General features: G+C 55.3%; 2 protein-coding genes across 3 annotated transcripts; one reads left to right on the top strand and one right to left on the bottom strand.

Moving 5' to 3' along the window:
* Positions 1-53: 53 nt before the first annotated feature.
* On the top strand, positions 54-7,946 carry DNAJC30 (DnaJ heat shock protein family (Hsp40) member C30). Its single transcript, XM_060284097.1, has 2 exons — positions 54-1,243; positions 3,838-7,946. The coding sequence occupies exon 1, from the start codon at positions 60-62 to the stop codon at positions 738-740; it is 681 nt and encodes a 226-aa protein (XP_060140080.1). The 5' UTR covers positions 54-59; the 3' UTR covers positions 741-1,243; positions 3,838-7,946.
* VPS37D (VPS37D subunit of ESCRT-I) lies at positions 5,487-11,698 on the bottom strand. 2 transcript variants are annotated; one of them, XM_060284096.2, is made up of 5 exons: positions 11,509-11,698; positions 10,011-10,182; positions 9,455-9,537; positions 7,265-8,849; positions 5,487-5,789 (listed from the first exon to the last, which is right to left on the bottom strand). In XM_060284096.2, the coding sequence occupies exons 1-4, from the start codon at positions 11,644-11,646 to the stop codon at positions 8,487-8,489; spliced, it is 756 nt and encodes a 251-aa protein (XP_060140079.1). In that variant the 5' UTR covers positions 11,647-11,698; the 3' UTR covers positions 5,487-5,789; positions 7,265-8,486. The 2 variants fall into 2 exon arrangements, with proteins under 2 accessions (XP_060140079.1, XP_030727873.1); XM_030872013.2 differs by lacking the exon at positions 5,487-5,789 and having other exon boundaries at positions 5,827-8,849; positions 11,509-11,683.
* Between the last annotated feature and the right edge of the window lie 2,115 nt (positions 11,699-13,813).

Here is a 13,813-nt window from a genome sequence, read left to right as displayed (position 1 = left end):
AAAAACGCACGCCTCCCATTGGCCAGTTCATCTTGCACCGCCCGCCTGACTCATTCAAGATGGCCGCCCAGCGCGATGTGAGATGGTCACGGCTATTTCTGTGGAGGTTGTGGCAGGCCAGGGGGGTTCCACAAAACTTGGGATTGGGCCTGGGCCTAAAAGCGAGAACTTATTCCCGGAGCGACGGCCCGTACTCGCGCACGGCGCTCTATGAGCTGCTCGGCGTCCCCTCCACGGCCACGCAGGCGCAGATCAAGGCGGCTTACTACCGGCAGAGCTTCCTTTACCACCCGGACCGCAACGCCGGGAGCGCCGAGGCTGCCGAGCGGTTCACGCGCATCTCCCAGGCCTACGTGGTGCTGGGCAGTACCACCCTGCGTCGCAAGTATGACCGCGGCCTGCTCAGCGACGAGGACCTGCGCGGCCCCGGGGTCCGGCCCTCCAAGACGCCCGCCACCGACCCCGACTCGCCCCGCACCCAGCCGCCTGCTTCTCGGACCCAGGGCCGCGGTCAGGCCTCGTCGGGAGCCAACCGCACCATGTTCGACTTTGACGCCTTCTACCAGGCGCACTACGGCGAGCAGCTGGAGCGCGAGCGGCGCCTGAGGGCCCGGCGGGAGGCCCTTCGCAAGCAGCGGGAGGACCGGGCCAAGAAAGGCTTACGCTGGGACGAGACCCGAGACACGGCTTTATTCGTGGTTCTGCTCACTGTTTTCATCATCATGGGTTTTCGTTTTTAATCGGAGAGCGGAGGGAAGGGGAGCAGCCGCGCCACCGCCCCCCCAACCCCCAAGAAAACGGCCTTTCCTGTCTTCTTGAACCCGTTGCCTCCATTGTCTGCTGTTGTCTACCTCTCCTGGGGTCCGAAGGAACTGCTCTCCCCTTTCCCTTCCCCACCCGGCCAGCTTAGCCATTGACCTGCATATCCCTACCCCTCTGGTCCAGAAAAGGAGGCTTTTTGATGCCCAAGAAAAAGGCTCCCAATGAGGAGTCCCGAAAGCCCGAGAGTGAGGGGTTTCCTGGAGGCCCTGGGGTGCCTGCTTCCAGATGTTGTCAATTTCTGGAACACTTGCTGTGGCTTTCCTGTAAAGCTCCGAGCAAGACTCGTCTGCTCCTGCCCCACGTGTGTAGCGTGGGGCTCCTCTGTAACCTTGAAACGTGCAATGTGACCAATTGTGACTGCCAAAAGAAAAATTCTGGGGTGATAAGAAACTTGTCTTTCTGTGAGTTCCCCAAGCCACAGGTGAGACCCAGTGTAGGGTAAGGATGTGATCTGTGGGAACCTGGCCATTCTTTGGTGGTCAGACCCCACTCCGCCTTCTGTTGGTGGTGAGTGTGAGTGGGAAAGAAAGCAAGGTCATGAGAGTAAGGAATGAGCCTTCCTGTTCCCATGCTTATCTAATGTATGACCTCGGAGAGGTTACTCTGTGGGCGTGATGGCAGAGGAGCAAATCGTTTGCTCTCTTTCGGTCTGTCACACTTGATTATCCATGTTCTAATAGGCTCAGTGATTAAAGTATGATGCCAGGGTCTTCCCTGGCGGTCCAGTGGCTAAGACTCCGTGCTTCCACTGCAGGGGGCACAGGTTCAATCCCTGGTCGAAGAACTAAGATCCCACATGGTGCAGCAGCAGGGGGGAAAAAGAAAAAAATATATATATATATATACATGCATACATACATATATATATATATATATATATATAGTGCCAGTAGAGTCAGGTTTGTCCTTGGGACACTGTGCCTGGCGCCTGGTCATCCCTTGACCAGCCAGCCCCATTGCTAACTGTGCAGCTCCTCCCTTCCCCAAAATAGAGCAACGAACTGGGAGTTTTGAGTCACCTGAGTGTGGCCCAGCCTCCTGTTTCGCTGGCAGTGCTTATCGCAGGTCCTACAAGCCAAGTCCTTGAAACATGGCTACTTGAAGCTGTGGGAATTGGGGGAGTTTGAGTAGACCGGACTGTTGAGTGACAGGAGGCACAGGATGGAAGCGCACTTCCTTATTCAGAGCTGGCTGAGGGTTTTTTGGTTGTTCTTTGTTTCCTCTTTTCCTAATTGGTGCAGTGGGTTGTCACTTGGCTAGAGCTGTGGTAATCCAGTTCTCTTAACCGTGCATCACTGCACGTGGGGTGTGGCTTAGCTGTGAGATGGTAGGTACTCAGGTATGTACTGTGGAGCGTAAAGCTGTGGGGTAGGAAAACCTTTGCAGGAGATCTTCTGCAAAGGTAAGGGCCTAAGTAGGTTCTAAACAAAGCCAGAGGTGCTTTGCTATATTAACACCAGTGCCTGCACTCAATCTTTTGTGGCAGTCCTTGGATAAATTGGGAGAAACCCATAGCTAGTGCAACTTGGTCTCTTGGGAACCATTCTGTTTTCTCTAGCCTTGGAGGTTGGGGGCAAACTCTTAGTCGTGGCTTTGCAGTGACCATATGATTCAGTAGTAAAGATTTAAGCCTACTCTGGTTCAGACATGCTGGGCTCATGAAGCCTTGGTTTGGGGGAAAGGGCATATGTACTTTAAAAAAGAACATTTAATGTTACTATGTTTCATATCTGGAAAACAAGAGGGAAAGTCTTTTCAAAACACAAACTACAGGAAGTGAAGCTTAGTAAAAAGTACAGAGGCTGGTGATTTTCAGCCAAGGAGTTGGGGCATAACAGTGTCCTTGGGACAAGATTCTATCAAAGTTTCGATCAAATGGAGTTGGGGTTCTTTTGGGTCTTGTTTGTGAAAGCACTAGTGGTCTGTGATAATCTGGGATCTTTCTCATGGGCTCTTTGACATAGATCTCTCAAGTTCGTTTTCTCTCAGTGAAAATCACAGTGAAGAACATCCCCTTGGGCCCCAGAACATGGAGGTAGACCCAGAAGGTTTGGAGTAGTGGGGTCCAGACTCTGTGAAACTTCTGGAACTTTCCATGCAACTCCAACCAGGGTAGTCAATAAAATTTATTAATCATCCAACTCTAAGCCTCTCCTTAGGCCTAGAACTAGGCCCACTCTATTCTATAGTGCCATTCTGCCTGCCTCTGTTTTTTTTAGGCCAGAGCTAAACTCTGAGAGGCCCCACTCCCTACCATCCCTGAAACTCAATCTGGGCTCTTCATGGGAGGGGAGATGTGTGGGAGGCTTTTTGAAGGGCCCTCCCCACCTGGTTCCTGTTACATCATTTCTCCCTTTCTGGTCCCCCTGCAGTTGTCCTTTCTCAGCTTCTTAGCTGCCCTGGGGAGGAGAGGCTAAACCAGGCCATGGACATTAGCCCCTGCCTTCTAGGGGCTGCTCCCCAGTTCCTGATAGAGGAGGAAGGCTGAGACATGGTCAGCTTCAGTCCCTTTTCTCCCTTTGGTCACAAACTGAAACAAAACTATAAGTTTGGACCTAGGAAGAGAGACTTTGGACAAGAGGGGCCCAGCATGCTCCATGCTGTGCTCATTGGGTAAGGCGTGAAGAAGAGTGCCAGGCTGAGTGAGCGGCACACACAGATCCTAATGGGGCGACGCGGACAAGAGCATAGGAGTCAAGGTGTACATGTCTAGGCAATTGTGGTAGTGTCTTTGGGCTTGATCAGGACTTCATTTTATTCCTCCTGAGCCTAACTGTTTTCCCCTCCATTGTCCTTTATTTATTGCAGGGTGAAAAGATCCTTTACACATCCCAGTACTGAAGGAGTAAGATTTCTTGCTTCCTTCTGCGGTTCTGGCATCTCATTCGCTGAGTGCGCCTTGCCCTCTGTAATGGTCCCAGCATGAGCCAAGATGAATAAGAATAGCCTACCTTAGGCCAGTGAGTTGTCCGGTGGTCATTACTGACCATGTATATATATCTCCATCCCTTATAGCCACAGCCTGAAGCTGAGACACCAAGGGTGGAGCCCAAGTGAGTGGCCACCACACCTGCTTATGGAAAATGGCGGAGTAGGGGTCTTGTCTCGGGCCTTTGGGCTTCCAGGAATGTCACCAGATCCCATGAAGGGAGGCTGAGAGAAGGGACAGCTGGTAAGTAGCGGTGTTACTTCACTCCCTGGAATTCAGTGCGCTCTCCTGGCCTTTGCCCTCTCAGTTCCTCAGCCCTGTGATGAGGTCACACACTGTCTCCTGCCTCTGAGCAGGACTGTAGAAGGCGTGCCTTGCCTGCCCTCAGCGGCTTGGCTCTCAGGCCAGGCTTGGAGCCCTGGGGGCCATCGGGTTTGTGCAAAGCAGCTGGGGTCCCTCTGTTAGTGTTTTAGGGTGGTAGCAAGACCTGAGTCTGGACCTCATGAACTTGCATATGCTGGGGATTGCTAGGTGCTCTCATCCCCCAGAAGCAGAGAGCTCACCTTCACCATCTGTTGTAAGGTCATAGCGTCACTATGGATCTAGCCATCTCGCCACTGTCTCTTAAGGCTATACAAACCTGGGGCTCCGTCGCTAGTCTTGAGGTGGGTTGGCCCTCCCATCCTGCCTCTGCCCTGTCAGTGTTCACATCCTCGGTCCTGGGAGGGGACTGCTGCTAGACAAAAGAAGGCCTGTTTCCAGAGGACGAAGAACTGACCGAGATTCGTGGTTCACAGGCCACAGCTGACCTGCACACAGCATTTGGCTGCGGCTAGCACAGTGTCTTAACTTTAGGCAATATTCAAAACTTGGAAGACTTTGCATAAAAATCTAGATTTCTGACTCCTCTCAAAAAAGTGAGAAAATGTGCCACCATTGAGCTTCCTCCCATACTTTCGTGACAGTCTGGGAGAAGCTGTAAGGTCTGCGTTTCAGATGGGACCTTGCTACCTGGTCCCCTGCACTCTCACCAGCAGAGGGGATGTGTCAGAGGCCGTGATGCACACACTTGCACCATTTTACTCTTAGAGAAATCTCTCTCTGTATCCCATGTCTATTAAGAGGAAAAACAAAAAAGGTGGGGGGGATCATGCATTTCCAGGAAAATGGGGAAGGGTGTACTTTGTGGAAACAGAGCTGCTTTGCACTGTAACCTTCTGGCCCCTACAGGCATTTGAATTTGCAGATCCCTAGGTTACCTCCTATGTTATTAAAAGAGCTCACACTTTATGCAGGGAGGCAGAGTGTAAGTCTTATTTTCATTGTGGGACAAGAAGAATCTTTTGAGAGTTCTACAGCAGTGGCAAGGTCCCAAACAAAGCCAGAGGTCCCTTGGTACAATAGCACCAATTCCTGCACTCAATCTTTTGTGTAAAATCCTTGTATAAATTGGGATAAACCCTCAGCTAGTCCAACTTGGTCTCTTGGAAACCGTCAGATTCTCTCTAGCCTGGGAGGTCAGGGGCAAGTTCTTAGCCATGGCTTTGCAGTGACCACATGATTCAGTGGTAAAGGTTGAGCTCAGTAAGCCTTGATTAGCAGGCACACACAAAAGTACATTTAATGTTATTATGTTTCAAATTTGGAAAACAAGGTGGGAGGCTTAGGAAAATATGCAGAAGCTAGTGATTTCCAAACAAGGAGGTACACATAGACTTTCTTGAGGGGGAGGAACACCTTGTTTTTATCAAAAAGGAGTGAGAGTTTTGTTATTTGAGCAATTTTTTTTTTTATTTTTGGCTGTGTTGGGTCTTCGTTGCTGTGTGTGGGCTTTCTCTAGTTGCGGCGAGTGGGGGCTACTCTTCATTGCAGTGCGCAGGCTTGTCAGTGCAGTGGCTTCTCTTGTTGCAGAACACAGGTTTTAGGCACGGGGGCTTCAGAGTCGTGGTTCGCGGGCTCTAGAGCACAGGCTCAGCAGTTGTGGTGCACGGGCTTCGTTGCTCCACCACATGTGGGATCTTCCTGGACCAGGGCTCCCCTGCATTGGCAGGTGGATTCTTAACCACTGAGCCACGAGAGAAGCCCTTTGGGCAATTTTTTGGTTTTGGTTTTGGTTTGTAAAAGCACTGGTGGCCTACAATAGGTAGGACCTTTCTCATGGGCCCCTTGAGGGTCTACCTCAAGTTTATTCTCTCTCACAGAGGATTACAGCCAGGAGCATTCCCTGCGACCCCAGACCTGGAAATAGAAAGTTCCAGAAGTGATCTGGCAGGAGAGCCCAGACTGCCTGGAACTTTCCAGAATATTCCATGTACCTTCAAGCAGAGGGGTTAATCGAGTTTATTAACCATCCAACTCTAAGTCTTTCCCATGGCCCAGAACTAGGCCCATTCCACTCTGGTGGTATCTATACCCACCTGCCTCAGGTCTTTGGTGTTTTTCATGCTGGAGCTGAATACAGAGGGCCTCACTCCCTGTGCGCTCTAAAACTGAGTCTGAGCTCTTGAGGAAGGTGAGGGGTGTGGAAGGCCTTCTGAAAGACCCCATCTGGTTCTCATGGTAAAACTTTTCTCCCTTCCCAGTCCCTCCCTTGCCTGGGTCATTCCTTCCTCTTCTTCTTATCTGCCCTGGGGAGGGGAGGCTGAACCAGACTGTGGACATTAGCCTCTGCCTTGTAGAGGCTGCTCCCCAATTCACAATAGTGGAGGGAGGCTTAGGCATGACCACCATTAGCCCTTCTTCCTTTTGGTTACAAACGAAAAACTCCCTAGAAGCATGGACCAGAGTGGGAGGCCAGGCCGAGAGGGGCCCAGCTTGCCCCAGGCTGTGTGGAGAATGTGGGAGGTCTTCTGGGGCTGTTCAGTCTTCTGTCATCTCAGGCAGGCACCTGGTGTCCTCCCCAGCGTCCCTTGTCTCCAGCACGTCAAGTGCTAGCAGTGAGAGCAGGAGAACCACGGCCACTGTGGGATGAAGCTTCTCAAGTGGGCACTGTCAGTGCTTTGCCCCTGCTGGGGGTGAATCCGACTGGACTTGGGCTTCCAAAAGCTCGGATGGGCCAGTCCCTCTAACTATTGCCTGTATTTCTTAAGAGCTCATCAAGCAGTCACTCAGGTGCTGCTCACTCATCTTTAGGGATGGGGACCAGCCTACCAGCCGCAGCACCTGTGGATCAAGAGCCTCATACTGAGCCAAAATCTGGCTCCCAGTGGTTCCCACCCGTTGGTCTTGACTCTAACGTCTTGCTCTATGTGAAGCAGTCCTTTAGAGACTCAGAGGCTAGCCATCGCATACTTGTGTGTAAAACAGATCCCTCAACTGTTCCGTAGGGGACTTAGCCCCAATCCTCTTTCTCATTATACTCCAAAGGTGCTGTTTTGGGGTTCTCTTAGAGTTTAAAACTTCAGTAAAAAGTAAAGCCAAACCAGCACTTGCCTCATTCTAGATGGTTATAGCCCCACTAACATGGACCAAGATCACGTTAGCTTCTACAGCACTCTGACTGTCCCCTCTTACCTGCAGGACCTTCTGTGACTTCCTGCCAAACTTCATCTCATTAGACTTGACCTAAGCTGATCCAAGACGTATTCCCACTCTCTCATCTTCTTGTCCACAGTCATCGGCCAAGCTGGTCACCTAATGTTTACCCAAGCTGAAGACAGCTAGCTCCAGCCCTGTGGAACCCTCTCCATCACTCAGTGGGGTGGTCATTTGGCAGGCCAGAGAAGGAGCAGGTACCATCCTGACTGGGCTTACAGGCCATCCAGGAAAAGAAGGTGCATACAGGTGAGGCAGTTGGAGAACAGTGATGGAGCAGAGTGTGCTTCTGGCCAGAAGTGCTGGGAAGTTTAAGAGTTAGGGAAGACTCCCATGGGTTGGTAATCAGAAAAGGCTTCATGGAAGAGGCAGAAGCAGTGCTGGACCTGGACAGCCAGGCTTTGGATGGGCAGAGAGGAAAGGAGGGCATCTCAAGAGTAGGAAGCACAGGAGCTGAGATGTGGAGGCTGCAACAGCAGAGTGGCTGGATGAGGGAGCAGAGAGAAGTCAGGCAGCATCGTCATCCTCATCATCACATTTATTGACGGCCCCTGGGAGGCGGGGCTGGGGACAGAACATACAAAGACAAGGACCTGCCCTCAAAAAGTTTCCATTCTAAGGAGACGGGGACAGAAAAATACAGAATGGTCTTTCCGGGGGAGGGCCCACTCTTACCTGGTGCAGGTCAGAAGCCCCTGGCCTACCTTGCCCCAGGGTCTGGAGCATGAGCGGGGCCTGACCACCTGGCTCCTAGGTGGTGGACCCCAGAACTGGGGGAAAGGTAGGCTCAGGACATGATGGAAAACACTCCTGTCAGCCTTGGCATTGTGCAAGCCTAGTGGAGTGGCAGGGGGCGATAGGCCCCCTAGGCAGGGCCCTTGAAGGAAGTGGGCATCTTCCCAGGCCCCCATGAGTAAAGTTCTTTCACTGGGGCTGGCCCATCACCCGGGAGGCCCCAGCCGGGGAGAAAAAGGCAGAGTTTCCTCAGCGGCAGAGGCATAATACCCTGCCCACCCCACTCCCGGCCCTCTCTCTGGGCATCTTCCAGGTGACCCTCCTCCCCAGTTCAGCCTCCAGGGCCAGGGCCTGCCTAGGGCCAGGGGGAGGGGCCTGCCCCTCCCCCACCCCGGCGGTGGGGGAGGAGGAGGAGCCACGCATCAAGTTTGTCTGGGCCCCCCAGTGGGGAGCCATACCCTGGATCCTACCGGTGGGGGGGCTCTGGCTGCGAGGGCCGAGGGCTCAGCAGAGGGGCTGGGCCTAGAGGGCACCCGGGGGAGCCCTTCAGCGGGGGCACTGGGCGGGAGTCCAAGGGGGGCAGGCTCCGGGGCACTGCTGGTGGCCCCCGGGCGGCCCCAGTGGGCAGGACAGCGGCAGCGGGGAAGGATTTGGGGGGATCCGCAGCAGCAGTGGGGGCTGGCTGGCCAGATCGCTCCCGGCGCCGCAGCAGCTCCTGCAGCTTCTCCGCCTGGGTCCGCCTCAGGTGGGCCAGGGCACGGCCTCGTTGGAAAGCGGGCAGGAAAGCCTCCAGGCTCTGCTCCCCCAGCAGCAGCTGCTCCATGTGCTCCTGGGACAGGAGGGAAAGGACAGTTTGGGAAGAACATGACCAAAGACTGAGGGCTGGTCCTCTCTCCTCCCACCCTGAACCCTTCCCGATGGCGACCACCCACAGCTCGGGCATGGGGCACCTGAGTTCCAGCCTGGGCCTGCCACAGTGCTGAGGATGAACGTCCTCTACTCTCAAGCCTTGATTTCCTTACTATCACCAGACCTGCTGGGCCAGGGATGAGGCGGGATCAGAGATGGAGACACACTTGAAGTAGACAGGTGTCTCTCATCAGGGCCAGGGCCCTCCTCCTCCACCTCTTCAACTCACTGAGCACTGTGCTCCCAACCCAGCTCTGAGACATCTGTCCCAGCTCCTCTGTAGACCCAGCCTAAGCTGCCCTGAGATGTTCACAGGAAGTTGGGGGAAAAGTTACAGGTGGGGACGGTGGGCCTTGTGTCCAGTGCGGACAGCAATGCAGCGGGCACTCCTGGGAGCCAGGCACTCAGGGCAGGCTTCCTGGAAGGGGGGCTCTCAAGCCTGCAATGTAAGAATTGAGGGGAGGGGGATGATGATAGGATGGGGCCCCCCTCCCGGTCCCCAGGCCCAGCTGCCCCTTCTCTCACCTCAGCCTCCTGCTCAGCTTCCTCCAGCTCAGCCTGCAGCCAGCCCAGCGCGCAGTGGGGGCTCCAGCGGTGCATGCTCTCCTCTGAGGGCCACAGAGGGACATAGTGAACTAGCCCCTGCCCTTAGGGCCTGTCACTCAGGGCAGACAGAGCAGAGCCCCAGGGCCCAGACCTGACTCTCACTGACCCTGTGTGTGATTCTACACTTCCCCTCCCCTCTCTGGAGCCTCAGTTTCCTCATCTGCACAACGCGCCTGCCGGATCCATCTATGCTCCTCCCCCCAGTCCTAGTGCGAAAGAGGGAGCAGGGGCTTTGTCTCCTAAAGCACCCCAGGCCCTTGGGTTTGGGGCCCCATTTTGGCCTCTCGAACCCAGCTCTACCCATCGACTGCTCACTTTCCCAACTCGGTAATTTTCCAGCAGTAGCACCCCTCAAACTTGCCTGGGGAATAGGTCTGCCCAAGTCCCGACCTTCAGAGCCTGGCACTTCCCAAGGCCACCCAGCCAGATGGCCAGCTGCCCCCCACCCCAGGCAGTTCTCCCGGCCGTCCCTCACCCAGTCGCTGCAGCTTGTCTGCACAGCTCTCGGCCACCTCCCGAAGCTCCTGGTACTTGATGGCCAGGGCAGCGCGGCCCATCTCCAGGCGGGGCCGCAGTGCCAGGTTCTCCTTGGCTAGAGCGTAGTTGGAGGCCAGGCATGCCTCGCGCTCCAGCTGCAGGCCCTGGAACTGCCGGCAGGGAAGAGCCCAGAGGCCCATTCAGGGAGTCTGCCCATGGCCACCTACTGCCACTGTGGGCGACAGTGCCCACGGGCCAAGCCGAAAGCTTGGCTTTCCTGCCCCAATCTCAGGATGGCGAGCCAACAGGTGGAGGAACGATAAGAGCCCAGACCCCACTTTGCCTCAGTTTCCTCTTCCACAAAGTGAGCTAAAAACATCTACCTTATAGGGTTGTTGTGAGACTTAAGTGAGGAAAACTACGAAGGCCTCTACAAATGTTAGTTAATTTTTAATTTTCAATTAATATGTCTGCTCAGGTCCCCGAGGAGTCCCCCTCCCTCCTCTGTCCCATTTTCCATGCATGGGCAGCTTCCCTCTCATTCCAGGCCTTTGTCTGTTTCCTCCTCAGGTGTTTGTGCCGAAAACACTCCCACCCCCTGCTCTTACTCTCCAGTGATGTCTTCACCCTGTCCCTGCACAGCACCCCCTCAAACCCCCCTCTCTTCCCTCGCACCCCCTCCTCTGCCCTCCAGTGGAATCCCCACACCCCAAGGAATACACACCCCCTTTTCCTCCCTGATCCCCTAGCACCTGCTCCCAGCTTTCCTTCTCTTGCAGAAAGCAGACCCCTTTCTTTCCTGGCCCTGGAGAACGCTATTTCCTTCTGTTACTAGGCGGGCCGAGCCTCCACTCCCTGCCCCTGGAGAACGCACTACCCTCCATCTGTCCCCTATAGGATGCACACGCCCCTCCTGCCTGCCTCCCTCCAATGTACACTTTCCCTTTCTGCCCCCCCGCAGACAACCAGCCCGGGCCTATCTCCTGTGAAATATACAACTTTCTCTTATGGTGGCCTATGGAATACACGCCTCAGCTTTCAGTACCCCTCCCCACCGGAAGACACAAAGCCCCCTCTTACACTCCCAGACCACGGAAGCCCTCCCAACGGCCCCCCCAGGTGTCACACAGGCCCCTAGTTCTCCCCATGGAAGGCGCCTCCCCTTTCTGGCCCTACAGACGTGGGTGTGCGAGCCAGGGCCCCCACAAACAGCCGCCCCCCGCCCCCCGGAACACACCTCCCTGGAGCAGCCGCTGTAGGACACGCCTCGCGGCCATCCCGGGGGTGCACGGGCGCCTCCCTGGGTCTCCGGCGCCCCACCCGCCCCAGGCCAGCTCAGGAAGCCCCCTCCCCCGGGGGCGGCTCCACCGGGCCCACTCGTACGTGCCAGGCTCCGGAGGCCCCTCGGCCCGGCCGGTGCGGCCCTTCGGTCGGTCGGCAGGTCCGGCAGGCCGCGGCCCGTCCCCCGAGCCCCCCGCCCGCGCCCCCCGCGCTACCTTCCTGCTGAGCCGCACGATCCGGTCCAGCTTGGGCTCATCCTGAAGCAGGTCCCGGAGCTGCCCGGTGCTGAGGATCCCAAAGCGCCCCGGGCTGCCGGGCTCCGGCCCCGCCCGCGCCGCCCGGGCCCGGTACATGCCGCCCGCCCGCGCCCCCAGCTCGGCTGCTGGCTCGGCCCGCTCGGCCCGCTCCGCCCCGGCTCCGCTCCGCTCCGGCTCCGGGATCCGGCTGGGGCTCTGGCTCCGGCAGCGCGCGCCGCTCCGCCGCCAGAGGGCGCCCCGCCCGCTCTTAAAGGGGCCGCGGCGTGGAGGCTGGGGGTGGGATGGGGAGGGGGCAGGCCGCTCCTCTTCCCACCCCGGCCGAGCCGCGCCTTGCCGCGCCTCCCGCATCCGCAGATCGCCTGGCAACCCATCCTCCTCACGGCGTCCGGATATCTAAGGCGCCTCTCCTTTCCTCTCCTCCCGGCCATCATTCACCACACCCCCAGGCACGGACTCTCCCACCCCAGGCCTTTACAGTTTGCAAGGCTATTTCACATTTACCCCGTGAATTCGCACAATTTTCTGAATTTGGCCGGGTGCCAGGAGCTCCTGCCCGCTGCTAACTTGGACAAGTCATTCACTTCCCCCAGCCTCAGTTTTCCTTTCCATAAAATAGGATGATGATAACACAATGTGAGGATTAGAGGTAGTGAATTGTTGAGTCCCTTACCTGTAGTTAGATGAATACCTAATACGAGTTATTGTTATTTTAAAGATGAAGGAACAGATTCTCAGAGATGATGTCACCTCCCCAAAGTCACATTACAAGTAAATGACAGACAATCTCAGTTCTTCCTGTATGTGCAGTGTCCACGGAGCACACGATACCTCCATGCTGGGCACTGGGCTGGGCCCTGTCAGGGCATTGTCTCTACTCTCTAAGAGCTCATGGATTAAGGCAGAGTCACATTCTCACTCAGCTTACTTTAGTACAAGACAGAATGGTGGGTGTCATGGCTCGATGTCTTCCTTTGTGAGTCCCATGTGATGCCTGAGGATGTCATGTACCTTATCTTCACAACTAGGCTTGGCCAGTGCCATTGTCAGGAAACAGACACTCAGAGATTGTCACCTGTCTAAAATCAAACAGTAGTGAGTGAGCTTTTTCCACTTCACCACACTACTAAGAAAGGACCAAGATGGCACCAGGGCACAGAAAGGCTCACCAGCAGAGGTGACATTTGAGCTGGGTTTTGAGGGATGAATAGGAGTTCTGAAGTTGAAGGCGAAAATAGTGAAACCAAAGAGAAGTCCATAAGCCAAGGCATAGAAGCTGAAAGTGCCCAACAAGGACTCTCCCAATCCAGCCAGAGCACAGGGGGCGTGGTGGAGATGTCTGAGAAAGAGACAAAACTGATGGAGTGGGGCAGGACAGACTTGCTGATAGACTGTGAAGGCAACACTTCTTCCACATTTTTATGGCAAGTGAAATTTGGTTTTCCTTTTCAAGATTCAGCTGGAACATCACCACCTCCAGGAAGCCCGCTCTACCTCCCCAGGCAGCATTGTGTGCCCCACAGTCCCTGATGTCCCTCCACCACGGTCCTGGGTATTATCAAGAGCTCTTCCACACTTCACAGTTTCCTGGCTATGATCTCCCTGGTTCTGGTCTGCGTCCTCCAGACCCACTGTTTCCACTAAGCTTCCAGGGGTCTCCTAGACACTCCCCCTGTCCGGCCCTCCTTTGGCCGGGCAAGAGGCAGTCTTCACTCTAAGAGGCCCTGGTGAGATCTGATGGGAGCTCCTGCCTTGGCTTGTCCCCTCTTCATCACCAATCCCCCTTTGTTCAGCCCAGTGGGCCCCCTGTGGAATCCCACAACAACGGCCCCTGTGAAACTTCCCCACACTCCTCAGACCTCCTACACCCACTCCTGCCCCCTCAGTAGGTGACTCCACTGCCCATCACATGGGAGAGCTTCTGCCACTTCCTGCTCCACCTCTTTGGATCTTCTCTGCACCTGCCCCAGTGCCCTTTCTTCTCTCCTTCCTCCAGGAGGAGGAACCTCCCCTCATTCCAAAGCCAGCCCAGGTACCCTTGCTATGGGTCTCACCTTCACCTGCCCCTCCAGGATGCCTCCCCCACTGTGGTAGTTATGTCTCTTTCTTTGTCTGTCTCTTTCACCTTTAATTTCTGCCTTTAGACTGATACCTCCCTTTCACCACCCCCACCCAATATTTTGAAAGTACCCTGTTATGAATTGAGTAGTTCCCCCCAAAACTGGTATGTCGAAGCCCTAACCCCAATGTAATGATATTTGGACGT

This window comes from Globicephala melas, chromosome 15 (genome assembly GCF_963455315.2).
Source record: "Globicephala melas chromosome 15, mGloMel1.2, whole genome shotgun sequence".
NCBI lineage: Eukaryota > Metazoa > Chordata > Mammalia > Artiodactyla > Delphinidae > Globicephala > Globicephala melas.
The sequence above is the reverse complement of the archived record's forward strand: the minus strand, read 5'-3'. Positions and strand labels throughout refer to the sequence as shown.